The 26,915-nt window shown below is 33.7% G+C and overlaps 3 protein-coding genes across 4 annotated transcripts; all 3 read left to right on the top strand.

The window, feature by feature from the left end:
• The first annotated feature begins 633 nt into the window (after positions 1-633).
• Positions 634-4,641, top strand: SAK (Sak kinase). 2 transcript variants are annotated; one of them, XM_053769484.2, is made up of 3 exons: positions 634-716; positions 1,152-1,244; positions 1,529-4,641. In XM_053769484.2, exon 3 carries the CDS (start codon positions 1,629-1,631, stop codon positions 3,636-3,638), a length of 2,010 nt encoding a protein of 669 aa, XP_053625459.1. In that variant the 5' UTR covers positions 634-716; positions 1,152-1,244; positions 1,529-1,628; the 3' UTR covers positions 3,639-4,641. The 2 variants fall into 2 exon arrangements, with proteins under 2 accessions (XP_053625459.1, XP_053625457.1); XM_053769482.2 differs by having other exon boundaries at positions 689-828.
• A 1,238-nt stretch (positions 4,642-5,879) lies between these two features.
• On the top strand, positions 5,880-9,302 carry RpL23A (Ribosomal protein L23A). The gene is made up of 5 exons (XM_053769025.1): positions 5,880-6,023; positions 6,359-6,807; positions 7,123-7,250; positions 8,400-8,576; positions 9,170-9,302. Exons 1-5 carry the CDS (start codon positions 5,993-5,995, stop codon positions 9,252-9,254), a joined length of 870 nt encoding a protein of 289 aa, XP_053625000.1. The 5' UTR covers positions 5,880-5,992; the 3' UTR covers positions 9,255-9,302.
• A 3,529-nt stretch (positions 9,303-12,831) lies between these two features.
• LOC128683402 (NADPH--cytochrome P450 reductase) lies at positions 12,832-26,568 on the top strand. The gene is made up of 12 exons (XM_053769024.2): positions 12,832-13,013; positions 15,787-15,973; positions 16,057-16,206; positions 17,042-17,166; positions 17,846-18,040; positions 19,555-19,682; positions 19,903-20,144; positions 22,198-22,395; positions 24,133-24,296; positions 25,056-25,230; positions 25,396-25,553; positions 25,772-26,568. The coding sequence occupies exons 1-12, from the start codon at positions 12,832-12,834 to the stop codon at positions 25,914-25,916; spliced, it is 2,049 nt and encodes a 682-aa protein (XP_053624999.1). The 3' UTR covers positions 25,917-26,568.
• The last annotated feature ends 347 nt before the right edge of the window (positions 26,569-26,915 follow it).

The raw sequence follows: 26,915 nt of genomic DNA, 5'->3' as shown, positions 1-26,915 counted from the left end.
AATCTTTTTTTATCCTCTACAATAGTAGTATTTTTATGCGGTTTTCACCAATAGATGGTATGATTCCTGAGGAAGGTTTAGGTGTATAATGAAAAAAAATCCGAGAATACTGACGTAGATTTTTTAAATAGGGAGTATTACTGCACATTTATCCCGCCAAAGTACAGCATTGTATATTAGGTACAAAAGCTTTGCCGCCTTTTGCTATGTCGATTAAAATGTTTATTTTAAAGTACTTTATTAATCATTTCATTATGTAAGCATTCGTTTGTGAAAATATACAACAATGTAGCATATTCGGGTGCCGATATATTGGGAAAATCGTTTTCCATAAGATAAAAAAACTTTGAAAATAATGCAGAACATAACCTAAAATAGTGTTATTATTTTCAGGACAATCCACTAAATCCTTTCTTTTTTCTTTAAACTCGCACCACGATTGCGTAGAAGGTATTTTTGGTCGTAAATCTGCAACAATATTGAAAATTGGTACTTTTCCATTGGCATTGTTTGTGTACCTTAGTTGTACCAGTAGCGCCATCTGCGCTGAGCTTTGCGTAATATGCCCTATTGAAAAAAGTTTACGTTTGAAGGTAAATATTTTTGGATTTGGAAACACTAAAATTATTTATGTCATCATCCATCGGCATCTATCTACTCTGTGGTAGGTACCACAGTATACAGGTGTATAAGCTGTCTGTTGGTTTCATTTTGAGGTGTTTGTTTGATTTTTGTGGAATATTAATAAATATAAATATTCAATCAAAACATTGTATGAAGCAAGTAGAATATTTGTATGACAATTCAATATCTAGCACAGACTGTTAGGTACCTACTTACACATTTGAAATTAATTTTAATTTTCTCGTAATTACTTAAACAAAAAGTTAATGCTAAAATTAAATATAATTTTTTGCTCAGACTTTATGCAATGTTTTATTATTGCAAACAATGTTTTAGTATTGATTGCAAATCTGTTATGACATCATTGCAACTATACAAATATTTGTTACGACAATGTGAAAGATTGCCTCCTGATGCGTGTAAATATTACAAATTTGCTGTTAAACAGGTGTGTTAACTTAAATTTGAAAGAGGTTTGTCTTTTACATTAATTCATATTTCCTAAACTATTGTTAATTTAATTTCAGAGTTATAAACAACATAAACTTGAACCAGATCCAGACAGAGTTCAAGAAATCATTAAGAAGAGTTTAGAAGATGCAAAATGGATTGTGAATAAGGTTATTAATTGATATTCGTATTAAATAATGCGAAGATCCTCCATTTTTTAAAATATAGCTTGGAATGTTGAAACCATACCTGTATCCAATCTTACAACCATTATCATCTGACAACATACAAAATTTATGGTTCTATGGTTTTCTCATTTTATAACTAGCATACATTTTATTTGGTACCAGTAGCTATTAGCAAATCTGAATGTACTGATTTTCAAAACTTTGTTTCCCTATAAATTATCAACATTTGAATAGTGATAATATGATGTTGACATTTTATTTTTCAGTACACCCAGAAATAATGGAAATAATGAGTAAAACTTGCTGTCACAATACAGATAGAAAATACAGATTGTCCATTATCAACAAATATTCTAAGAAATAAATATGTTTGGAGAAAAGATAGAAGATTATGAAATTCTTGAACACCTAGGCAAAGGTGGTTTTGCACATGTATATAGAGCAAGATGTCGAAAGACAGGACTATTTGTTGCCATCAAAATGATAGACAAAGCTCTTATGGCACGAGCCAATATGATAGGCCGAGTGAGACAAGAGGTCACTATACACTCACGTTTAAAACATCCTGCTATATTAGAATTGTACACATTTTTTGAAGATGCACATTATGTTTATTTGGTATTAGAACTTGCTCACAATGGTGAACTGGCAAAGCACTTTAAGTTAGGAACTCGGGGGCTATCAGAGAAAGCTGCTGCTGATATTTTTAGACAAGTTGTTAGTGGAGTCCTATATTTGCATAGTTACAATATTATACATAGGGATTTGTCATTAAATAATTTATTACTAACAAAAGACCTCAATGTCAAAATAGCAGACTTTGGTTTAGCTACACAGTTAAATGGGCCAGATGAAAAACATGTAACAATGTGTGGAACTCCAAATTATATTTCTCCAGAAGTGGCTTCAAGAGAATTTCATGGGTTACCAGCTGATGTTTGGGGCTTAGGGTGCATGTTGTATACACTTTTAGTTGGAAGTCCACCTTTTCACACTCAACATGTAAAAACCACTTTAAATAAAGTAATAAATGCAGATTACAAAATTCCCAATGAGCTGTCTTTACAAGCACAAAACTTATTGCAAAAACTTCTATGTAAAGATCCCACTCAAAGAATAACACTGAAAGAAATAATGGAACATCCTTTTCTAAATAGCCTATGTTATGCCAAACAAGATTTTTCAAGAGATTCTGGATTTCTGACAACACTGCATAGCACTCAACACAGCAGTAAACAAAGACATGACGATCAACTGGGTTCTGATTATCTTGGTATTTGTAAAGAACAAAATGTTAATAACTTCATTGAAAGGAAAGAAGTGAGACCTTCTTCATTCAACATATTTACTGGCATACTAGAATATTCTTCACAAATCACAGGCCAAGATTGTAGGATGAATTTGAATTGTGAAAAAGGATTTGCTGAAGTGTTTGATTCTAGGAATCAATCTAGCAGTAACTTATTACAAAAACCTGATAGTATCTGTAGCAACAACCCAATTATAGATAGAATAAAAAAACTGGAGATAAAATGTGGGAGTAATCAAAGTCTAGACATCGCTGATGACAATAAAGAGAATATACAAAAACTTGGCAATTTAAACACCAACTCTCTTGGAGTCCCACCTCTGTGTGCTGAAAGATTACCTACTATCTCACATAGAACTCGAAATGCTATATTGAAAATAGAACCTTCCGGAGTGATAGTAGAATTTATTAAAAAGAAAGGAAAAGATAGGGAAGAAAAGGTTGTAGAAATATGTAAGATATCTAAGGATGGTATGAAAATAATTATCTATACAGTTGATAATAAAGATAGAGTTAATTTAGCCAATGTAGATCATGATCCCAGTCCTGACGAAGTGTTTTCATACCATAATTTGCCACAGAAACATTGGAAGAAATACTTGTATGCTTCCCGTTTTGTAGATTTAGTTAAAGCTAAAACTCCAAAAATAACACTTTATTCCCCATTGGCTAAATGCCAACTTATGGAAAATGGTACAGATATAGATATGTTCTTTTACAATGGAGAAAAGGTTACATTCACATCTGCTGATGGCTTAAAAATTATTGACAAAGCTTTAAAAACTTATCACAATGCATCCACAATACCTGAATTAAAACATTTAATTGACCACTATGACGAATGTTCCAATCGCATAAAAAGAGTGCAATCGGCTTTATCATGTATACCTGATGAATGTTTCCCTTTAATAATCGGAAAAAGACCAGTGTCGTGTATGGCTAATATGTCATCCCCATATAATGGATCTGTTGCCCCTAACTACAACACCCCAGTACTAAATGTAGGGTCATTTCATCGTACAAATGCAAGTACTAGTCAAACTCCTAGTGAATACAATATTCTTTAATACCTCTAGCATGCATAAATGGACATGAATGAATTAGTATGTAAAATTTACAGTCTGTATAGTTAAGAATTACCTAGTAGTAGTAGTATCTAACTATAATTTAGGTACCTAGTTAAATGTGCTCTTGACTGTACTAGATATGTGAAATTCATCAAAAATATACGAATATCATTTTTATAGAATTCTTTACAGGATATTTGGTAGGTAGCTGAAAAAAGGTAGTTTAGACCAATCAAAATAATTGAAGCCATATTTGTTTTACATTGATGTGTAAGAATTTGTATTAGTGTTACAGCTATCGACCAAATACCTTATATTTTAGCCTTTCGAAACATTAAGCTATAGAGTGGCGCCAGTACTCCCAAGAACTTTAATCATGTACTTATTGATGACTTTCATCTGATGCCTCTTCCGCGCTGATAGGTTATAACTCTAATGTGACTACACGTTATACCTACGCCTATACATAAACCTCGCAATACACAAGAAAGAGAGACCGGGCTACCGATGAAAGAGATGGCAATATTCAGGGTGATGACATTGCAACGTAGACAACTGTTTGCATCAAATGAACTTGGGAGTACTGGCTCCAGTATTATCTATAGCTTCATGTTCCGGACTACAATGTTGAATTCGCAAAAATGTTGAATTTAATGAGTTCACCACAATATTTTATTTAAGAATTTACACTGTTTTAATGTAACGAATGGAAATTTGTGTAGCACATACATGGTAATCTTCTCAACTCAATGGTGTTTATATAAACTTAATCAATTTTAAAAACATAGAATTTTGTTTAAAGTGCAACTTGGGCTGCGAATAACAAATGCTTATGTATTTCTTATCATAATATTATTCGTATTATATTTCGGAACGTAATGTATATGATTCGTTAATTTTATTAAGCTTGTATTTAATTTCAATTCCTAATTGGATTATATTTATACTTTGTATTTCATTTGATGTATTTTACTTAATATAACAGTAATTTTATCTCAAAATACCTAAAGTTTTTCCTTTACTAGGTTCCATCTAGTAAAAATATGAATTTAATAAAAAAAAATATTTGTAGCCAACAAGTAAAAATATGAATTTAATAAAAAAAAATATTTGTAGCCAACACGAGAAAGACTTAATCGTAACATTACCTGAATGACTTAACGACTCGAAGAATTTCTTAATAAAGACTAATAACAATATATATTTTGTTATAATGAGTATAGTAAAAATATGAATTTAATAAAAAAAAATATTCGTAGCCAACATGAGAAAGACTTAATCATAACATTACCTGAATGACTTAACGACTCGAAGAATTTCTTAATAAAGAATAATAACAATATATATTTTGTTATAATGGTATAGGGACATAAGCACCTACGGGACAGGAGATGGGGCGTGGAAGAAAGTCGAAACGCGAGGGCACGTAGTTTATTCACAAGTAGTTTGTTATTTGCCTTTACTACGGGATCCTCTTTGTTTTCCGGGATAAAAAGTGTAATAAGATCTTATGTCGGTATTTAAGGACCTTCATATTAAATTGTAAGTATATTGGTGGAGTAGTTCATACCGGATTTTTTTGGTATAAAATATAATTTTAAGATGTCGATCAGGTATAGACGCTAGAAGTTTCTACCTTCATACCAAATTTTAAATACATTATGCTTTCCTAATTTAACTTTCCCAAAGGAATCCCAAAAAATTGAGATAAAGCTATAGACCGTAGGTAAAATAGATATAAGAACATGACATGTTCACGCATGCTCGACGGCGGAGCCACCAGCATGGATTTAGTAAGTACTGTTTTACTGTTACTGTTAGTAAGTATCTACTAATTCCATGGCCATCAGTTCTTACGTATGTGGTAGGTACCTACGATGAAAGAAATTCTGCAGACGTGGCGCTATTGTCGTTTAATGACAGACCCGCGGGTCGTTTCTTAACTATAGATTTAGAAGGGCCCCGTGCGCGGCTTGTCTCTAATGTACCTAGTGATTAAATCCTTTTTGAGGAACACATAACATCGAAGCCTAAAATATATTTTGTCATTATCATTTATCGCACTCATAAAGCTTGTACATACTAAATCCATGATTGCACTTAACATCCGGTAGATGTCGGAAGAGAGATAAACAGATAAAAGTTAAGAAATTTTAGATTTGTAATCTATATCGTTACTATTCCACTAAAATTTTCCCAAAAATATACAATGTACAAAGACCCTTCTTCAGTTTTATAAATATGAAGAAGATTTATGATAACGACAACAGCGCTCAAACTTATCATGGACAAAAAAAAATTCGTTCGTTCGTTTGGCAATAGAGAACTGACAGTCCTCCATCTTTTTTGTCACGATGCCTCCCAAGAACCAACCAGAGAAATCCGGTATGTTTTGGATTATTTATTTAATCAATTACTCCCAAGCAATTTAAGTATATATAAATTACTAATTATTATTTTTACTTTTTAATTAATTGGTATAAATAATTTTACTGTTGGAACAAAATGCAAAATGCAGTGACAGTTGTTGAGCCACGCGGTACGCTGGTACGAATTCAACTTATTTTAGGACTTGATTACGAGAAAAGTTGCACAAATTTAGTTTAAGTATATTTATACTTACGTCCCGTTCTATTAAGACTGTAGTATTCGCTGTTACGAAAGAGTTGAGGAGGTCTATAGGTTATGTATATGTTATTATTCACGCTAGTGTATTTTAGGGTCGAAACCCGCTGAGAAGAAGCCTGCTACTGCCAAAACTCCGGCAGCAGCGCCTAAGGCTGCGTCCACGGGCACTGCTTCTAAACCTGCATCCGCCAAGACTCCAGCTCCAGCCCCTAAAGCGGCAGCGCCTAAAGCAGCCGCCAAGCCAGCCGCAGCTAAGCCTGCTCCTGCCAAGGCCGCATCAGCACCAGCGGCTGCGAAGCCTGCAGAGAAGAAGGCTTCTGCTGCCCCTTCAGCCAAGCCTGGCTCAGCAAAGGCTGCTGCACTCAAAACTAAATCTAGTGCCAAGCCTTCAGTAAAGAAAGCTGCATCTGCTGCGAAGCCCAAGCCTAAACCAGCAGCAGCAAAGCTGAAGATTGCACCTAAGCCCAAAAAAACTGGCATTAAAGGACAGAAGAAGCAGGTTGTCAAGCCTGTAGCTAAAGCTCTAAAGGCACAAAGAAAGGTAAATATTTTTCTATTATTTTGCATTAAGTGATAAGATTTTTGAATTTAGTTATTATATTTTTGTATCATATCTGAGGATTTAAAATTAAATTTATTTGGTACCCTTCGCTTCTTTCTTAGCTTAGCTAAGAAATAACCAATATGTTCCACTGTCATCTCATTGATAGTTAATAGATGGTGATATGATGATATCTTGTGGGAATCTCATTGATAGAGAATGATATATATATAACACAATTCTGACTTTTTATTATGCATTTGTGTTATTACTTTGTTAATGACAATAAATAAAATATTTAAAAATACTTTTCAGGTTGTTAAAGGTGAACATGGAAAGAGAATTCGAAAGATTCGTACCTCTGTGCATTTCCGCAGGCCCAAAACTTTTGAGCCACCGAGGCACCCTAAATACCCAAGAAATTCTCTGCCCAAGAGGAATCGGTAAGCTTCAATGTTGTAATTTCTAATTTAATACTGTATATATATATATACATGACTTGCTGGTGCAGGATTTGCTCTCCATAAAGGAATTTCTCAACAGTAAATAGAAATTTTATATATGGCTTTAATCCAGTGGGAATGTATTATTGTGATAAGCCAGACTTGATTGGACTGGCATCAGCTCTCAATTCCTTAATGGTTTACTAGATTGACATGATATTTTGAAACATGTTGAATTAAACAAGATCCATCTTACAAGACTAAAAGCTTTTGTTAAAAATGAAATTTTTGTTAAAATTCTTAAATAGGTACTTTAATTAAATGTAATTAAAGTACCTATTTAAGAATTTTAATTAATTTGTTCCTTTGATATCAACATTTGTAATGACAAATGTTCCTTTGATATCAACATTTGTAATGACAAATGTTGATATCAAAGGAACACATTAATTGAATTAATTCAATTTTATAAGCAGGAGCTTGTTCATATTTTATTATTAACTGTACATCAGCAACTTGTTTATTTATTGTAAACAATTTAAAAGGCTTACTATATATATTTACTATATTTACAAGCTTTCGTTTCACCTACCCCTATTATTGTTTGTCTGTAATCAAATCTTGCAAGTTGAATTACACCCACTTCTATTTGTCATACAGAGTTGAAATTTTCCATGTGGCTTCAGTTTTGATGACAATGCAATATTATGATACGTATTACCGATGGTGCACATATATTCCCAATGAGGGACCTCCTTAATGATTTATGACATGGACATGTTTTATGATATGTTAAATGCAACAAGATCTCTGACGGCATGAAAAACTTGTGGCAACAAATCGTTTTAGTAAAAGTATTTTATACTGAGATTTGTTGTGAACATTACCCTTTGGCCTATATTTCATTATTTATGAGCCATTAACAAGACAAACTTGCTATTATGTATATTTTTTTAAAAATTGATTTTTACTTATATGATAATACTAATATAATTTATTCAAAATTTCACAAAAATTTACCCTGCAGTTTCGCGAAAGTTTGTCACACTGTCGCGATTATAATATTTAGTATGGATCTTTACAGGACATAAAAATGTTCAAATGTATCTGAAAAGCATAGAGTTAATTTTATTCCTCTTTCTTCACCAGCATGGATGCTTACAACATCATAAAGTATCCATTAACCTCTGAAGCGGCCATGAAGAAAATTGAGGACAACAATACTTTGGTATTCATTGTCCACACAAGCTCTAACAAGCACCACATTAAGGCGGCCGTCAAGAAATTATATGACATCAATGTTGCCAAAGTCAACACCCTCATCAGGTTAGTGATTATTATTATAGTTAATGACTGAAGGCATGTTCTTAAACATTTTAAATGCTAGCTTAAATAAGTATGTATAAAAAAGTAGAAAAGTTTGTTTACTTAAATGTGTATGAAAAATATTTTTGTGAATTTATGAAGAAGACTAATCATAAACCCGAACATGCCCTGAGAGCAAAGCTACTACATTGTGCCATCTGATTTATCTATTTAATTTATATACATTTACTAATACATAATTTAATATTGTTTTATGGCACATAATTAATCTTTGTTAATTTCATCTAACAATAGTACGCAATTGGGCAAAAATTTGCTCATACACAAGCAATTGCACTTTCATAAATCTCCATTTGTTAAAATTAAATTATAGAATGTGTATAATGACAAGCTGGGGAAAGTTACATTGATATGTGATAGATTATGTAAGAAACTAAGTTTACCATATTAGGTAATTTGAAGTGATGAAATCTTTGTGGGAATCTCATTGACTTAGAATGAAATAAAAATTACACAACTCTGATTTTACTTATAAAATATTATAAAGTGACTGTTGTGATGTACATACACTAACATATGTTAATGGTTTTCAGGCCCGATGGTAAGAAGAAGGCGTACGTCCGCCTTACGAGGGATCATGATGCATTAGATGTAGCCAACAAAATCGGCATCATATAAACAGACGGTTTATTTTATTTTATAAGAATAAAAATTACATAAAAACAATTGCTTTATTTTGTGCTTTATGTCGCGGCACGGGACTATTACAAATAAATGAATGTACAAATTGAAATGTTCTTTTTTGTAGTAGTATCACAAACTACATTGCATATTGAACTCTTTGGAACTCATCATGTACCGTGCCGCTGCAGTGTAGCAGTGTAGCTCCCTCTCTATTTTATATGTAGATAGTGTAGTACTTAGACATTAGTGTACACGTAGTTACTACAAAAACGTACAGGCAACGAAGTTTCAAAACTTTATCTTTAATCCAGGATGTATTTTTATTACCTACTAGCTGATGCATGTGACTTCGTTCGCGTGACTCAAAATTATTAGATAAATTTAATTGTACAGGCAAATGTAAGGATATCTATACATACAGAAAATGATAATCAGACTGAAAAAGTATATTTTCTATATAGTATAGCTGAACTATTATGACTCTTCAGGTGTTCCAGATCTTAGATTTTTATACCTCAACAGATAATGCTCATCAGACTCAACAATTTTTGTTAAGTCGTCATTTCTATATTCCCTATAGTTTAGCTGTACCACTGTACCATAATAGGTCTACATCAGGTGTTCCAGATCTTCGATTTTTATATCTCACAGGATTTTTATATTTAAATATTTCCTACAGTTGTACCATCATTGTTCTCCATCAGGTGTTCTAGTTTTCAAAATAAATTATACCTTATATGTTGCCCAGGCTTAATAGCTATATAACAAAAAAAAGTTTCAAATCCGTCCAGTAGTTCCGAAGATAAACGTATACATTTTTTTTTTCTAATTCTTTGTTGCTGTGACTATCGCCCAATTTTATTTTTATGTAAATTTATTCAATGTACAGGATTTTATTTCTACTGTTTTATTATATGTACCTATTGATATGTATAATAACCGGTCATGTGCGTGTCGGGCCACGCACAGTTTAGGATTTCTTAGTTTACTACGACAAACAAGTCCCTAGTCGGATTCACTAACCTAGAGTACCATGTTCGTACCATGCCACCAGTTCGAAGTTTTATAGTAGAATATAGTTGGTCCACTGTTACTCGTAAACTTATAAGCAAACTTTGCTGAAGGTTCAAGGTTACGTTATACTTATGTATGTGAGTACTAATGTGGTAACCTTTGAATTCTTAAACAACCGTTTCGTTGGTAGAGGGGATGAAACTTAACTCTACGGACATGACAAAGGGTTCCTTTTTAGTTTTTTGCTACGGAACCCTAAAAAACTATATTTAGTTCATTCTTGTAACTTCAGATAAAGGCAGATAATGAGGAGTGAAGGACAATCTTTCTACATTGATATTTGAAACAGAACAGGTATTCCAAAAAAGAAACCTATACAAAAGATAGTTAACTAAAACTAAATACGTTTTTCGTTGAAACGTTTCGATGTACACCATAGAAGTTACATATACGGTCCCATTTGATCAAAAATTTACCATCAAGCGTAACAGCAACGCCTTGCAATACTACCAAAATTCATTGCATTTGCTATTATCGTTTAGAGTCCAAACGTGGTGCCACTTGACCTTGAGTGCTTGACCTGTGTTGCGTCACAAACAAGCAAATCATACATATTAAAATAGAGGACGCGTTGCGCGGAGGTTTTCTGCAAAATCATGTTCTTTTATGTACATATTCGGCCTATTTTTATCACATTCTTAACTCCTTGACCAATAACCTAGTAAATTTATCACAGGTCACTGAGCGCACGCGCAAACCTAATGAAAGCTAGTGCAATTCAATTAGCTGCTAGGGATGCTGATGTAAAATTAGGTTCAGATCCAAGGAAAATTGTATTATGCTTTTTTAATAATATCAGTCATAGCATAATATAGGTGAATAGGACCTAGTCGAACATTGACACTAACAAGTATTATACCTTCCATTCTATTCTGAATATTTATGGTAGAATCTAGCTACATTTAATGCCAGCTCCACACTCGCACCGAACTCTGTCACATGCCTACGCGATTTTATTTACCGCCAAACCAAACTATGTATACCGAATCCGTGAATCTAGCACAAGAACAAAAGTTAAACAAATAGTAATGGGACTCTGAATACCAAATTTCACACTAATAACGAGTTTATTTATGTGAAATTTTGGGATATATCATATATTCCCATTTCCATGGCTTACGAACTACTTTGAACTAGAAAGTACATACTAGATAGGAAAACAGCTGCACCGCTACTGATTACAAAAGCAGCTACAATGTTATATTTGCAGGCCACGCGCAGCAAAGAAAGAACGATTGCAAGGTCATTGCAATATCTCTCAATTTTGAAGATTATTGCAATGCGATTTTATATGTAGGTAAATAGTACGTTCTGCGCATGTGACTCATTTGGGGGTCCCCATTGTACCTGCTACATGGCGTTGGCTGTGCGGCGAGGGCAATGTCCAGCTGATGAAATGGATGGGCAGTTAATATTTCAGGATTCATAGCATTGTATTTAGTTTTTTTATATTACCGATGGTATGACAATGGCACGCACAGCGACTTCACTGGCTCGGCCACGTTTTTGTGGGATTGAAGGATGATCGAGTAGTTAGGAAAGTCTATCTGGGTCGACCAATCCAGATCATGGGATGATAGGTATAAAGCATAGGTACACCGCCATCTAAACGAAGTTAGTTTGGCTTAGCTTGCGTAGTTGTGCCAGTTTTTCATACATGTGTCTCCCCTACAAACTTCCATCTAATCTAGAAGTATGTGTTACAGCTAAACCCCGAAGTACGGGTATAACTTATGTATAACCGGATAGACTAGGTGTAGTTGGTCACACCTAGTGTATCAAGCTTATCGTCGGTTAGACTTAGCTGCAGTTTGAATGGTATCTATTTTATTTTTCTGCTATAAATATTGGCCATTGTGATGTCATTACGTTATTTACCCAAACTGCAACGCTCTACATGGATTGCATAAGATATTATGAAATTATAGTCAGTCCGTATTGCTAAATTCATATCAGATAGTAACGATAGTTAGCGTCTTCCTTTGCTCGTGACACCTCACTCCCACCTCACTAATATCGTATCAGTGTTGTCGGGTCGGACGGACGAACCTCCATCCTTTCAGTCTAGCTTTTGGGCTTTGAAGACACCAGTCGCTCACCAGGCACGTGGACTTTACCATAACTTGTTTGTCGGCCCAGTGGGGCTCTTGTGTGTTTGCGACTTGACATCGCGAACGAAACGTATCTTGCGTACGTGTCTCCAGTCGGGTTTCTTCGGTTGTTTTCGGACCAGTTCCGTCTATTTAGACCGAGACATTGCTATCTATTCGCTCGCTCGTTATGCCCGGTTCCGTGACGTCTCGATTCACGAACGAACGCCATTCCATTAACATAGGTATTTATGTGTGTAGTGTAGTTACAGTGGTGGTGTAAGTGAGACGTTAATGGCCGTGTTTTATTGTATTTGCGTTAAGTACTGATTTTTAACCTTGAAGTTGTGAAATAAAGGTGTTTTCCTTGTTTCTCGATTAATTTGGAATTACACATAACCTGCAAAATGTCAGACAGTACACAGGACGTGCTAAAGGATGCTGCAGCGGCCGCGGCGGGGGGGTCACTTTTCAGTACATTTGATATTATAATGCTCGTGGCGCTGCTTGGAGCAGCGGTTTGGTGGCTCTACAGTTCCAGGAAAGAGAGCAAAAAAGATGAAATAGTACTAAGCAAATATTCAATACAGTAAGTACCTACCTATCTACTTACCGTAGATAGTTACTTAATTACATCTGATATTCCATGTTTGCTGCTACTACAGCTGATATCTATGAAATACCTACTGAGGTTTTAATAGGTACTTATATTCAGAAATTAATTAATGCGTAAGTATATTAATACCTCGTACCTGTTAAGAATTATTTATTACCATCGACTTTTACGAATCTAAATCGTCAGCAGTGATATAAAAAAATGCTCGTCACTAAACCATTATTGGAATAAGTTAGGTACCTACATAAATATAGTAGCCACAGTATATCTCGATATTCTTACATATCTGATTAGTTTTAAATTTCAACTTTTTAATTTGTGATTTTTTTTATAAATACATCGACAGGGGTAATTAATGTTATACTTATATAATAAATAAACTCATGTTAAATATGTAGGTACTATATGCCAGTAATTAAGATCACATCACGATCGCAACGTCATCTGGCCCTATAATACCTAGTACTATCTTTTAAGGTCGGTTAAACCTTCCTCTTATTAAGTATGTCTTGCTTGTCATTACTTAAGTACCTATGTATGTATGTTTATCAACCCGCAACTAAATGTGCTTATAGTGCTTCTCCTTATGGCATCATTTATTAGTTTCTGTTTGTTTCAAAAAAAATATTTACTTTCATAAAATAAATAAATAAAATTACTCTTATTATATTTCTTTTTTATACCATTTAAAGTTTAAACAATTAATCAAAGTTATAATCTATTTGAATCAATAAAATTTTTCTTAGATCGGTAGTTAATTTCTTAGAATACTTTAACTTCTAAAATCACCTCAATCCGCTCTGTTTTGACGTGAAAGACAGATAAACAAACACACTTTAACATTTATAATATTGTATGGATTTTCTAAAGAACTTAGATCGCAATTATTTTCTCGCCCTTGGGTCTCAGGTATATGAACCTCGTTCGTGTGTCTAATTGCAAAAGCCATTTCGAAAAATATTTCAAAAATTATTCTAACTATATCTAATATACGTTTTATAGTGATAGGGCATAAAATATTTTTCTGTGTTTGTATGTTTGAGGCGGGTAATCTCCGAAACTACCGAACCGATTTCAAAATTCTTTCACCATTCGAAAGGTACATTATCCAAGATTGCTATAGGCTATATTTCATCTCAAAATTCATCATCTAGATGTAAAATAAACACCTGCATGTTTCAAAGAAAAACATATATTTGTATTGTGAATTCCCCAAAAGATATGTACCTACTGTACATATTTTTTGGAGAATTCAAGAAAGGAAATAGTAGTGCCATAATATCATTTTCTTCACATAATATGTATATTTCCTCATGGATACATTCGAGGTATAGGTATTTATCCTTGTAACGCAGCTACGCTTTGTTTGGAATCTCTTTCGATGTATTTCGCCTGCGATGGCACATTTGGATCCACTGTCATAAATTTAAAAAATGCTCGAACACTGATGCGTAAAAGAGGCAAGAGCGTGGCCGTGATAAATTTATAACATTAAATAAAAATAATAAGAACAGACCCAAGACCCTTAGTCTTACCTTAAGTTTTATAATAAACTTACTTTACTACCTACTGCCTATTTACTATCCAAGCCACGATAAAACCCCGACATTCTTATCCTTACATATTACAAAACAAAATTCTCTACCGCGTCTGTCTGTTCGCGATAAACTCAAAAACTACTACACGGATTTTATTTATAATTTTTTTAAGGTGTTTTCAGAAAACGCAGTCACTTTTACGTGGATTTTGGGCTGTATTTTTTTTAACATTTCAAGACAGTATATACATATATATTTGTTTTTACTATTCAGAATGTTTATTTTACATGTTTCTGTAAAAAAAATAGGTACTACACGCTTGTATTAAAAAAGATGAATAGCATCCTAATTTCCTGTTTTTTCTAAGGATTTAAACAGTTTTTAAACTTTAAACAGTTTTAAAAAATATTTTAACACAGATTCAAATATTTTTAAATTTTGGGATTAGTATCATTAAGAGTTTTGTGATTGGTATCATTTAACCGTTTTTTATTTCAATTATGATAGCTAAGTATTTCTATTCTTTTTTTATTATTATGTTACTATAAAATTTTGACATCCGCATTTAAAATATCTCATTATGGATACCTAACATTCTTTAAATATATTTCATGCTTGTCGAACAAATGTAATAAGTACACGTATTTTAGATATTGTATTATCCAAAAAACACTCTTGTCAAGCTTAGCTGACTATCATGTCTGACTAATAAAATTGTCATTTCACATAGGCAAGTAAGTACCTCAGCGCTAGTGAATCTCTAGATCAGACCATATCATTATCTCCAGTCGTCCTTCACAGAGTTATTTATTAATTTTCAGTATAATCGATGATGTTAAACTCTTACAAGTCCGATTTTACAAATATGTAAAAGAATTTACGCTTCGAATCTTAACAAGTACTAGGTTTTACATTCTGTCACCAAAAAATTCAATCGCAGCTGGAATCAAGTAGCGTAGCCTGTTCTCATTCACGTGAATTTATTTGCACGCTTTTTAAATTCTTTCTACGAAAACTACCCGGTTAGTGAGTGGACACTGGCGACGTGTTATTGATCCGATTCAACAAAGGTTATGATATTAATACTAATCGATTTAGAAAAAAATGTTCCGAGATACTGTTTTTTGGGTTTGAAAATGTAGTTACAAGTCAAAGTTATTAAAATTAATACTACATAGAAAACTTCATTTCTATTTTTTTTTTCATAGAACAGCAGCATCAATACAAGTTACAGAGAATTCATTCATCAAAAAGTTACAATCGTCCGGTAGGAGTTTAGTGGTATTTTATGGCTCACAAACTGGCACCGCGGAAGAGTTCGCTGGTCGCCTGGCAAAAGAAGGCGCCAGATATAAAATGAAGGGCATGGTCGCCGACCCTGAAGAATGCGATATGGTTCGTATTGAACTCCCCTTGATAAACGTCATCTACATGCGGTTCAGAACTGATAAACGAAAATATTTCTCTTTATCTTTTAGGAAGAGCTCACAAAGTTACCAGACATACCTAATTCATTAGCTGTATTTTGTATGGCTACGTACGGAGAAGGCGATCCGACTGATAATGCGATGGAATTTTATGAATGGCTGAAAAATGGAGATCCAGATCTGACTGGCTTAAATTACGCAGTAAGTTTTAAGTTTTATCACAAGGTCATTGGGTACCGTCGTGATTTTTGACGTTCGTTTTTCGATTAATTAAAAAATATAGTAAACTATTAAGCAGGTACTTAAGTAAACCTCACTTATTATTATTATGCTTTTACTTGGTCATTACCTAATACGTCGCAAAAAATTAAAACCTTTGTTTTGATATATTTATGTAATGTTACGAATAAATTACTAAGCACATAGTTGAGATATAATAGTAATGACTATTCAAAAACATTGTTACTAAGTAGTACATGAATTTATGAATTTATTAATAATCGTAATGACTCATCAAATCCTAAGATAAGATTGTAAGGAAGTACCGTGTTTTGATTAAATATTGTTGTTTTATGATGACGCTGTAAAGCTTAGATCATTTGTTAAACGATCTAAGCTGTAAAGTGAAAAGCTGTCAATATTTTAATTACATATTGTATTTGCATCCCAACTATCGTAACTACTATTATAGTACCTAGGTCGATTTGTTTGTTACCTTAATTTTCTAGATTATTTCGTATATATATAGACATAGGCTATCTTACATACCTGAAAAAAGTTGTGAGAATCACACGAATGCCCCTTTATTTAACTAAACAAATTTCCGTTATTAGCTTTCTCGTATTGTTTACAAGCAAGACAGGGATGTATCTACTCGATTATAGAGATATTTCGACTACTTAGGTACCTAGCGATAAACGCTAGGTACCGAGGTAAAAGGGTGATAAACTTTTATATGAAAGTTCTACGAGATTTTACTATGAAATTTACGCGGGCGAAGCTGGGGGCAAAAGCTAGTTATGATATATGCTTGTAGGTGTTTGGTCTGGGCAACAAGACCTACGAACATTACAACGAGGTGGCCATATATTTGGACAAAAGGCTGGAAGAACTCGGTGCGTCAAGGGTCTACGAATTGGGATTGGGCGACGACGACGCAAAGTAAACTCTTTTTTTCTCTTACTATTTTTATTAATTATTGTTGTTTGTTAGTGATTACATAAATAAAAACCACCATCGAGATGTCGATTAATGCATCACTAACAATGATCGATATCCGTTCCAGATAATTCTGGAACGGATATCGATCATTGTTCGTCATGAAAATTCTGTGGAAGAACTGTATCGATATCATTACATTAAAGTAGATATTCTTCATAGTCGTATGCCTCATGGCTGAGGGTCGTGGTCATTACGTGGAATGAAACACACACAACAACTTTCTTGGCATTGTTAATGGAGTGGTTTGCCATTGCCTTTTCCATTTCATACACAAGTTAATAATCAACAAGTGTGCAGGTTTCTTCACGATGTTTTCCATCACCGGAAGCAAGTTGTGGTCGATGAAATCTACTATATATGTAAGTGCTACTATATATGAAAGTAGATAATATAGGAGGAATAAACGTACACTAATACACGGCGATCTTATTGGATACATTATACGGTGGAGGTTGTGGGTTTGAATCCCAAGGGCATAAAGAGTGGGCGCGCGTTTCTGGCTTCCTGCAGATTTGTATAGTATTTTTCTATAAATACTCATGTATTATATACTACCATCGGCGATAAGTGATCTTATCTGATTAGTTCGTAACATTAACAATGATTCTTCCACTTCTAGTATTGAAGATGACTTCATCACGTGGAAAGACAAGTTCTGGCCAGCAGTGTGCGAGAAGTTCGACATTCAAAGTTCCGGAGAAGAAGAATTGACACGTCAGTTCAGTTTGATCACCCATGCACCGGATGAGATTCCAGCCAGCAATATCTTCAGTGGCGAAATTGCGAGACTGAATACCCTGCAACTGCAAAGACCGTAAGTAATGCCGGATATACATCTGCGAAAATTCGTACGACGTACATACAATACTGGTATTTAGTTACGCTATAATATAAAGCTCACATTAGAACTTCTAATCTAATTAGAAAGGAGACAACAATTTACATTGCTATGGTTGCTTGATTTGCGTCTGTGTTAGCCGAAAAGTATGTAGCAGCCAGTGATAAATTCATAGGCTAAATACCTTTGTGTGCAGTCGGGGCCAGATATAACTAAACTCCAACAGCATTGTAAAATATCCAATTTCCAAACATCAAAACTTAGATGCCGTCAAGTAACCTACCTAAAATCAGTATTACTAAGCTAATAAGTATTAGAATCAAAATAATTTCAGGAAGTACACAAACATCTATTTGCGTTGTTATCAACTGACGATAAAAAGCTGTCGTAATGTTTACTTATAATAATAACTTTTTATCTATGATTCAAATAGTAATATTAAATAAGAGGTGACCCGGACACCTTTTTTTACAGAGAAGTCCTGATCACCTCTTCATATTTCCCGGATTATATAAATGCTAGCGGCCTGTCCCGGCTTCGCTCGGGTAAAACCACAATTTTAAAAGTTGCTTTTGTTACTCTTGAACGTTTCGTCTATCTCTATGTCAAATTTCATCAAAATCTCGTAGTAAAGTAGTTTTTGAGTTTATTACATGATAATGTAATTAATGATAAACAAACATACAAATCTATTCTCTTTATAATATTAGTATGGATGGATATGGAAGTATGGATGCGACTAGATTTCCTAATTCTTCTTCTTCATAGCGTGTCTACTCTGCCAAATTTTTGAGGACTAATACAATGACACAGAAACAACACTTTCTGTAATGTCATATAGGTCTTAGTTTGCAGGTAGGACAATAGGGCAGGACGATAAGTGTGCCTTGATTGTCTTATTATACACGGGTTTTCGATAATACTACAGTTTACCAATATTATACGACATATAAAATTATATAGTAGATAATAACCCACGTACTATTAGATACAAATAATACTGTCGCACAAATATAACTATAGGTATAAAGGTTAGATAATTTTAATTTAATATTTGCGTCATTAAATTTTGTAAGTATATAAATGTAAGATGCTGTGTCAAATAAAAAAAATATGCTAATTACGCGGGTGATTTGCGAGATTACATGTATGAGAAACACGTGACATTAAAGTACGATTAAAGTTTAATAGTTTATAATAAATCGTTACCCTATCATATCGTTTTTATTTTAATTACTTCAAGTTAGTCATGAAAATTAAAAAAGATAATCCTAATCCTAACTAATATTATAAATGAAAGTAAGTTTGTTTGTTATCTCTTCACGCTCTATCTACTCATCTTCTTGAAATTTTGCATACATATAGTTTGAAGTATGGAGAAGGACATACCTTTCATCCCGGAAAATTAAAGCAGGCGAAGCCGCGGGCAAAAGCTAGTTTAAAATACCTCAAGACTTAAAACTTAAATATTATACCTACTTAAATTACAGACCATACGACGCGAAGAACCCGTTCCTGGCACAAATTGTGGTCAACAAGGAAATGCACAAGGGCGGCGACAGGTCCTGTCTTCACGTGGAGCTAGATATATCCAATTCTAAAATGCGATATGAAGCGGGTAAGTCGCTCTGTACAAGTTATAAAACATTGGTGGATAGGTGTTTATTTAGTAAATTATGCCCTATAGATCTTTATTCACTGTGTACATATCACACATACTCTAGAATTGTAATAATCAGTTAGTAAATCTGACATATACATGTATACACCCACTTATTTAATAGTAAAAACCAGTTTAATTTTTCAAACCACTAAGCATTAAATTTGATATCACTCAGGTGACCACGTGGGGGTGTATCCAATAAACGATACGGTTCTAGTAAACCGACTAGGGGAATTGACCAATTCGAACTTGGATGAAGTGTTCTCCCTCATCAATAACGACCAAGAGAGCAGCAAGAAGCATCCGTTCCCGTGCCCTACGACCTACCGCACTGCGCTTACGCATTATTTAGAGATCACTGCACTGCCGCGCACGCATATCATGAGAGAACTCGCCGAATATTGCACGGATGAGGAAGTAAGTAACTATTTATTTATACATGCATACGAGCGCCGACAACTAAGTGTATGTTGTAAGAGGACCGTAGCGATTCTGACGTGCAAATCGATCGTCGGAACTGGGTATAGGGGCGAAAGACTAATCGAACCATCTAGTAGCTGGTTCCGTCCGAAGTTTCCCTCAGGATAGCTGGCGTCGATTCGAACAGTCTCATCCGGTAAAGCGAATGATTAGAGGCATTGGGACCGAAACGACCTCGGTGTTTGTGTTTACAAAGCTAATAAAAATTATCCACTGGTAATGTTAAGTTAGAAATTTAGAAATCTAAAGGAGTAGACAAAGTGTTACTAGAAATTACAATAGCGAAACTACTAGATACATTATAATTTAAACAAAAAAAAAGCATATGGTAATGCTACTATATCCTTTTTTTCGTTTAAATGATTATATTATTGCATTGTAGTTCTGGTGTATACTGGTATACACCAGGTTTACTTGCATTGTAGTACTGGTACTACAATGCAAGTAAATCGTGTTTATATCTGACTTCGTAGTCGCCCATGCGTGGATTTTATTATTGGTGACCAAATCTCACTAGGTCAGGGCGTTATGCGTCACCAAAGTATCTTTACCACCTAAACACTTTTATAACGTAGGAAATTAATGATAAAAAATTACTGATACTCAAGTCCGTAAATAATATGCTGAGGAATGAAAAATGCTCATTAAATATGCTTATTCATGTAAATTGGCGCGGCTTATTGAACTCCGAGAACAATTCTGAAATAATATGTTATTGATTGTCATTGAAATATTAATTGACTCCTCGCCATTTTCACGTAAATAAAAGATTTAGATAAAATGTTAATCAAGGTGAAATCTGATAAAGCAATACAGTAAATAACAAATGTATGCCTGATAAATTTTACGAGATTAATAAAATGATAATAAAACATAAAATATACTTATGTATGACGAAGGTAAAACGTGGTGCCTACTCTATATAAATTAAACAATGAATACATACAAGTATAAAATGATAAGCATCTGTCCTATTCTTAGCACGTCAGTCCCTTATCTATCAAGTCAGAGTAGTAAAGTATCTAACATTTTCAGTGGCGGAGCTATAGGATGGTTAGACCGTGCCCACCGTGACCATGTAGTGACGTTATTTTTCGTCGCACACCCATCATTATATTTTACCAGCTGCATCGTGCGATGTTACTCGCGTGATTATTTAAAAAATATACGTAGGTTTTTATGCATAGTAGCGCAATCTACTTTAGAAAGCGATATTGACTATCATATTGATATCATCAAATCCTCGAAGGCTCGCACTTCTGATAAAATACACCATATGTGTTAATTATTATAAACCCAAGGTATCAGCTACCTCAATACCAAATTTCATAAAAATTGCCTTATGAGCGTATGTTTACATAATTGTCATTTGATAAGTAATAAACCAACTTACTATAAGGGGGCTGGGGCACCAAATCTTCTTACACAAAGGCCAATAGTTGGCCATTTAGGCCGTAGCTGTGTCGACTATCAAAGTTCGAAGGGAGCGTTAAACGTTGCGCGCGCGTATAGCGTCTCTTATAAATGTTTTATTTTATCGTATATTAGGTTACAGGTTACTATTGGAAATATGTTCGAAGCCAAATAATCTTGTTTGATTTTTACAATACGTTAGATAGTTAATGATAGATAGATGCAAACCCTGAAAATATTGTCTAAATCTAAATATTCTGTCTGTAGCAAGCTAGGACGAACACATATTCGCAAATCAAAACTAAGGAAAGAAAAATTACAGTTTTGTTTTAGTTTGTGTTAGTTAGGTTTGATCTCTAAGACCACAGCGTTTAGGCGTTCAATTTTTTTAACAACAATCACTCGTCACTACAATGTACATAATATAATTTCAAGTTGTTCGCAAAAGATTTAATTATGCGGTTATAAAAGTAAAATTCCATCGGGCAGCGAACCACCGGGATGATAATGATATTGATTGAACTATGTAGAAAACTATACATATGTACACTAATCGATTAAATAATATTTATTCCAGGATAAAAAGAAGTTGATGCTTATGGCAACAAACTCTCAGGAAGGCAAGACTCTGTACCAGTCGTTCGTGGTAGACGCTTGCAGGAATATCGTGCATATTCTGGAAGACATCAAATCATGTAAACCTCCACTGGACCATGTGTGCGAGCTGCTGCCACGTCTTCAACCAAGATACTATTCCATATCCTCAAGTCCGAAGGTATTTTTTTTAACCTATTGAGCAAGCATAATAATAACTTACAAATTCGTCTATACATAGCAAATAGTCAATTACTATTTATAAACAATTCATCTTATGTACAAATAATACACACATGTACATTAAACTATGTACGTACTTAGTCAAGATAATTGAATGAATCATAATATAACTAGCTGATGCCTGCGAATTCGTTCGCGTGGCCGAACAATTTTTAGTAAGGAGTCAAAACTATTAGAGAAATGTAATTATACAGACAAATGTAACCTGTACATACAGAAGATGCTAATCAGACTGACTCATTAAGTTATCATTTCTATATTCCCTATAGTTTAGCTATACCATCATAGGTCTACATCAGGTTTGTAACTAATAGTTAATTATTGATTTATTTAGTTTCATCTCTGTCCTCTACTCGTACCTATTGAATGCAACAAGATCAAAATTTGTAAAAGCATGTCAAAAATTATTTTTTTGTAAAAACTTTTATTTACTAGCTTAATGATTTAGAAAACTGGAACACCATATGGAGAACAATGATGGTACAGCTAAACAATAGGAAATAGCGAACGAAGTTGCGGGCATCAGTTTATTTTTTATTTTTTTATTTACCTTTAAAAGTTACAATTTGAACTTATACTACACAGTACATAAATACAATATTACAATGTATATTTATTAAAGTTTTGAAAATGAAAGTTTAAAATATAAAACTAAAGAATATATGTAAATAGACTAAATAATTTAAGAAAAACTTAGTAAAGTTCAGTACAGCAGTATCGGAACTAGGCCTAGCCTGTATTTCAGATACCAGTGCCTTCCTAATGCGAAACAAATTAAAACAGTTAAGCGTCAATAATTTTTAAATTAAGGTACTGTCAACTAGCAAGAAAAAACTACCTTAAAGAAATTAACTTATCAGTTATTATTCGAATAAATGCTTTGACTTTGCAAAGAATTGATAGTTAGATAAACTCGTTTAAATATTTACCTAATTATATCATAAGTACATAGTATAAAACCTGAACTACGACAGTTATATCAGACATTGACCACTGTTTGATAAAGCAAGTGCATTAGTACTAATCAATCAATACATATAATAAAACAGTAGAAAAAAAAATCCTGTACATTTAATATATTTACATAAAAACAAGATTAGGCGATAGTCATAGTATATACATACAAAGAATTTGAAAAAATACTCTGTATGTCTGTCTGTTTGTACACGCTAATCTTCGGAACTACTGGACGGATGTGAATGAAATTTTTGTTGTTATATAGCTGTGAAGTCTGGGCAAAATATAGGGTATAAATGATGAAAACTGGAACACCTGATGGAGAACAGTAATGGTACAGCTAAACTATAGGAAATATAGAAATTACACCTTAACAAAAGTTGTTCAGCCTGATGAGCATTTTCTGTTGAGGTATAAAAATTGAAGATCTGGAACACCTGATGTAGACCTTGTTGAAGAAGAGTACTTATTACTCTCTAATAAATAATGTGGCGGCGTCGGCTTAAAGATGAAACGGCGTGAAACAAGTCGCCCGTGCCGAGTTAGGTTCTATTCCTGCATTTATTTTCAGATTTTTTCATCTCTAAGGGTCCTTTTGGAAAGTTGCAATCTAGAAGCTCAAAAAGTTAAGTGGCGCGTTGAAACACGGCTCTTAAATCTTTGTTTTAGTTTTTGAGCTTATAATATAGTTATTGTACATAGTTAAAATGTTATCCAGTCATACCCTGAGACGGTGCACGTGACGGCGGTGGTGGTGCAGTACCGCACCAGCTCGGGCCGCGTCAACAAGGGCGTCACCACCACGTGGCTCGCCGACCTCAAGCCCGAGGACGGCAAGCCCTTGCCCAGGGTGCCGGTTTACATTAGGAAGTCTCAATTTAGGTAAATGTCGTCTTTTCATTTTATAGCATAATAGGAACACAGGATAACGTAAAAATTTTTGTTTCACGTGTGTTGGATAGGGGATATAATCTCAGGCATTCATAAATTTAATAATTTTTGTGACAGTTTTGTATTTGATAAGAATAAAACGTGAACTTCTAATATTTGTTACCTTTTTTGACTGAGCGAGCAAAGCGAACGAGGTCTACAAATCAACTTGAGGCAAAAATATTTTTTTTGTGTGTATGTATGTTTGCAACGCGATAACTTTCGAACCGTTGGTCTGATTTTGATGAAATTTAAAAGGTATGTAGGATCTGTTAATAGAATTTTTAAGTTCGTGGAGCATCAAAATAGGTTAAGTCGTTTTCGAAATATTCACAATTTCGTAAAATCTCATCAAAATTTATTGTATTCGCGAGGTCTACGTTCTCGGCGAACAGCTAGTTATACCTATTAATTAATAGACACAGTCCGATTGGGCGGCGCGGGAAATGAACCGTGTTTCCTCTGAGTATAACAATCTACAATCTATTTACTTTCCCCCCAGATGAGGTTGAAAAATTTCACCCTTTTTATTTCATATTCATTATTTGTAAATATACCTCAATAACTGCAACTTTATACCTTTTACGCTTGACCTAGTAGCGTTAATAAAGTTTGACCCAGATTAATTTGTCTCGGCCAATAATTATCCAACGCCAAGAACCTTACAATATTTATCGTGTCTTTCGTATTAAAATGTTTATAAAATTTCAGATTGCCATTACAGTCCCAAACGCCCATCATGATGGTGGGGCCGGGCACGGGGTTGGCTCCCTTCAGAGGTTTCCTGCAGGAGCGAGTGCACGCTAAGGCCAATGGCAAGGAAGTGGGAGATACCATTCTTTACTTCGGATGCAGGCATCGGGACCAGGACTATATCTATCAAGAAGTAATATATACATATTTATTATATTCCAATATTACGTAATATAATAATACTTAACAATACATGCACCTACGTAATTATCTATATACAGAATCTATAGAAGCTACATAAGTATGTTTATAAACAAAAAATATCATTAGTGTGTAAAATGAATGAATTATGTTTTAGGAGCTAGAAGAGTATGAGAAGACTGGCCTTCTGAAACTTAACTTAGCATTCTCCAGAGACCAAGGTCACAAAGTTTACGTCACTCACTTGCTCGAAAAAAATCTGGAACAAATTTGGGATGTTCTTGGTAACCGAAATGGACACTTTTATGTGTGTGGGTAAGTAATTTATATTGTAATAGCAATAATTAAGTGATTGACTTTTTGACAGGATAATGGAGCTATTTACATAAATTTTACTCTAAGTCAAGCATTATGACGCCAAGGTCAAAAGTTATACATTTTTGTAAAATTATTTTGTTAAATTGTTACATTTTCTGTCTTTTAAGGCTTTATTTACGATGATTACTATATTTAATATTTCTTTTATAATACAGAGATGCGAAAAATATGGCTGTGGATGTGCGGAACATCGTGTTGAAGGCTGTCAAGGAGGTCGGCGGCAAAACTGACTCGGAGGCCGCACAATTCCTTAAAAAATTGGATTCCATGAAAAAATATTCGTCTGATGTGTGGAGTTAAAGAATTTGTTAGATTTTATTTTACCATAAGTACTTTTACACCATGAATTTAATTTTTAATAGTTGAATTGTCTGCATATGCCTACTTTGTAGCAATGTAGGTTGTTATTAATATTACTTGTTATACGTAACGTGACATTGTGATAAAAAGTACACTTTTATAACAAAATGTGAGGTAAATTGACATTAAATGCACATTAGTTTTTTAGTTTAATTCAGGTATTTGAACAAATTATTACTATTATTTATTTGTTATTTAATACTTTCGTTGATGTGTACATGCACTAGTAGAATCTATATTATGAATGCATTATGTATTTTGAATAAATCGAAGGTACCTATGTTGAACTATTTATTTACGTTTAACTATTACAATACTATGACGTGAAATTGATAGTGTAAGCTAAATATCTTTGTCAATCAATTTTGACGTTATGAAACGACTTGACGACCTCTTGTAGTAGCAATTAATGTGTACCTGTGTTATTAATTTCTGAAACTGTTACTTTGAAAACGTAACAATGAATGTTGTACAGGAATTTTTCTAAATCTTGTTGGTAAATTATATTAAGTGGACTGGGCAATAGATTTTAAGTCAGATGTATAATGAATGATATATATTTTGCATATTTTAATATACTGTTTTTAATGAAGTATTCAGATTTTCATTTGTTCACTACCTACTACAACAACTCTGTATTCGAAAGTACACAGCCTTGTAATACAGCGTTTATGTAAGTGAATAGCATTAACTGAAAAAAAAAAATTCTTTCCTCATGGCTGAGGGTCGTGGTCATTGTGTGGAATGGAACACGCATAATAACTTTCTTGGCACTATTAATGGAGTTGTTTGTCCTTACCTTCTCCATTTCACATACGTGTTAATAATCAACCAATGTGCAGATTTCCTCGCGATGTTTTTCTTCCCCGAAAGCAGGTGGTTTTTTCTTATTACCTATATTATTAATTACTAGTTGTAGAGATCATTGTTCTCTATCAG

Source organism: Plodia interpunctella, chromosome 3 (genome assembly GCF_027563975.2).
Source record: "Plodia interpunctella isolate USDA-ARS_2022_Savannah chromosome 3, ilPloInte3.2, whole genome shotgun sequence".
Lineage (NCBI taxonomy): Eukaryota > Metazoa > Arthropoda > Insecta > Lepidoptera > Pyralidae > Plodia > Plodia interpunctella.
This window is presented reverse-complemented; position numbering and strand designations above follow the sequence as displayed.

What these genes read in the sequence shown, in the direction of transcription:
- SAK (XM_053769484.2), top strand. Translation starts at nt 1,629, where the DNA reads ATGTTTGGAGAAAAGATAGAAGATTATGAAATTCTTGAACACCTAGGC.
- LOC128683402 (XM_053769024.2), top strand. Translation starts at nt 12,832, where the DNA reads ATGTCAGACAGTACACAGGACGTGCTAAAGGATGCTGCAGCGGCCGCG. An exon ending in CTAAGCAAATATTCAATACA is followed by an intron (nt 13,014 to 15,786) that starts GTAAGTACCTAC and finishes TTTTTTTCATAG; the next exon opens with AACAGCAGCATCAATACAAG. An exon ending in ATTAGGAAGTCTCAATTTAG is followed by an intron (nt 24,297 to 25,055) that starts GTAAATGTCGTC and finishes ATAAAATTTCAG; the next exon opens with ATTGCCATTACAGTCCCAAA.
- RpL23A (XM_053769025.1), top strand. Translation starts at nt 5,993, where the DNA reads ATGCCTCCCAAGAACCAACCAGAGAAATCCG. An exon ending in CTCTAAAGGCACAAAGAAAG is followed by an intron (nt 6,808 to 7,122) that starts GTAAATATTTTT and finishes AATACTTTTCAG; the next exon opens with GTTGTTAAAGGTGAACATGG. An exon ending in TCTCTGCCCAAGAGGAATCG is followed by an intron (nt 7,251 to 8,399) that starts GTAAGCTTCAAT and finishes TTTCTTCACCAG; the next exon opens with CATGGATGCTTACAACATCA.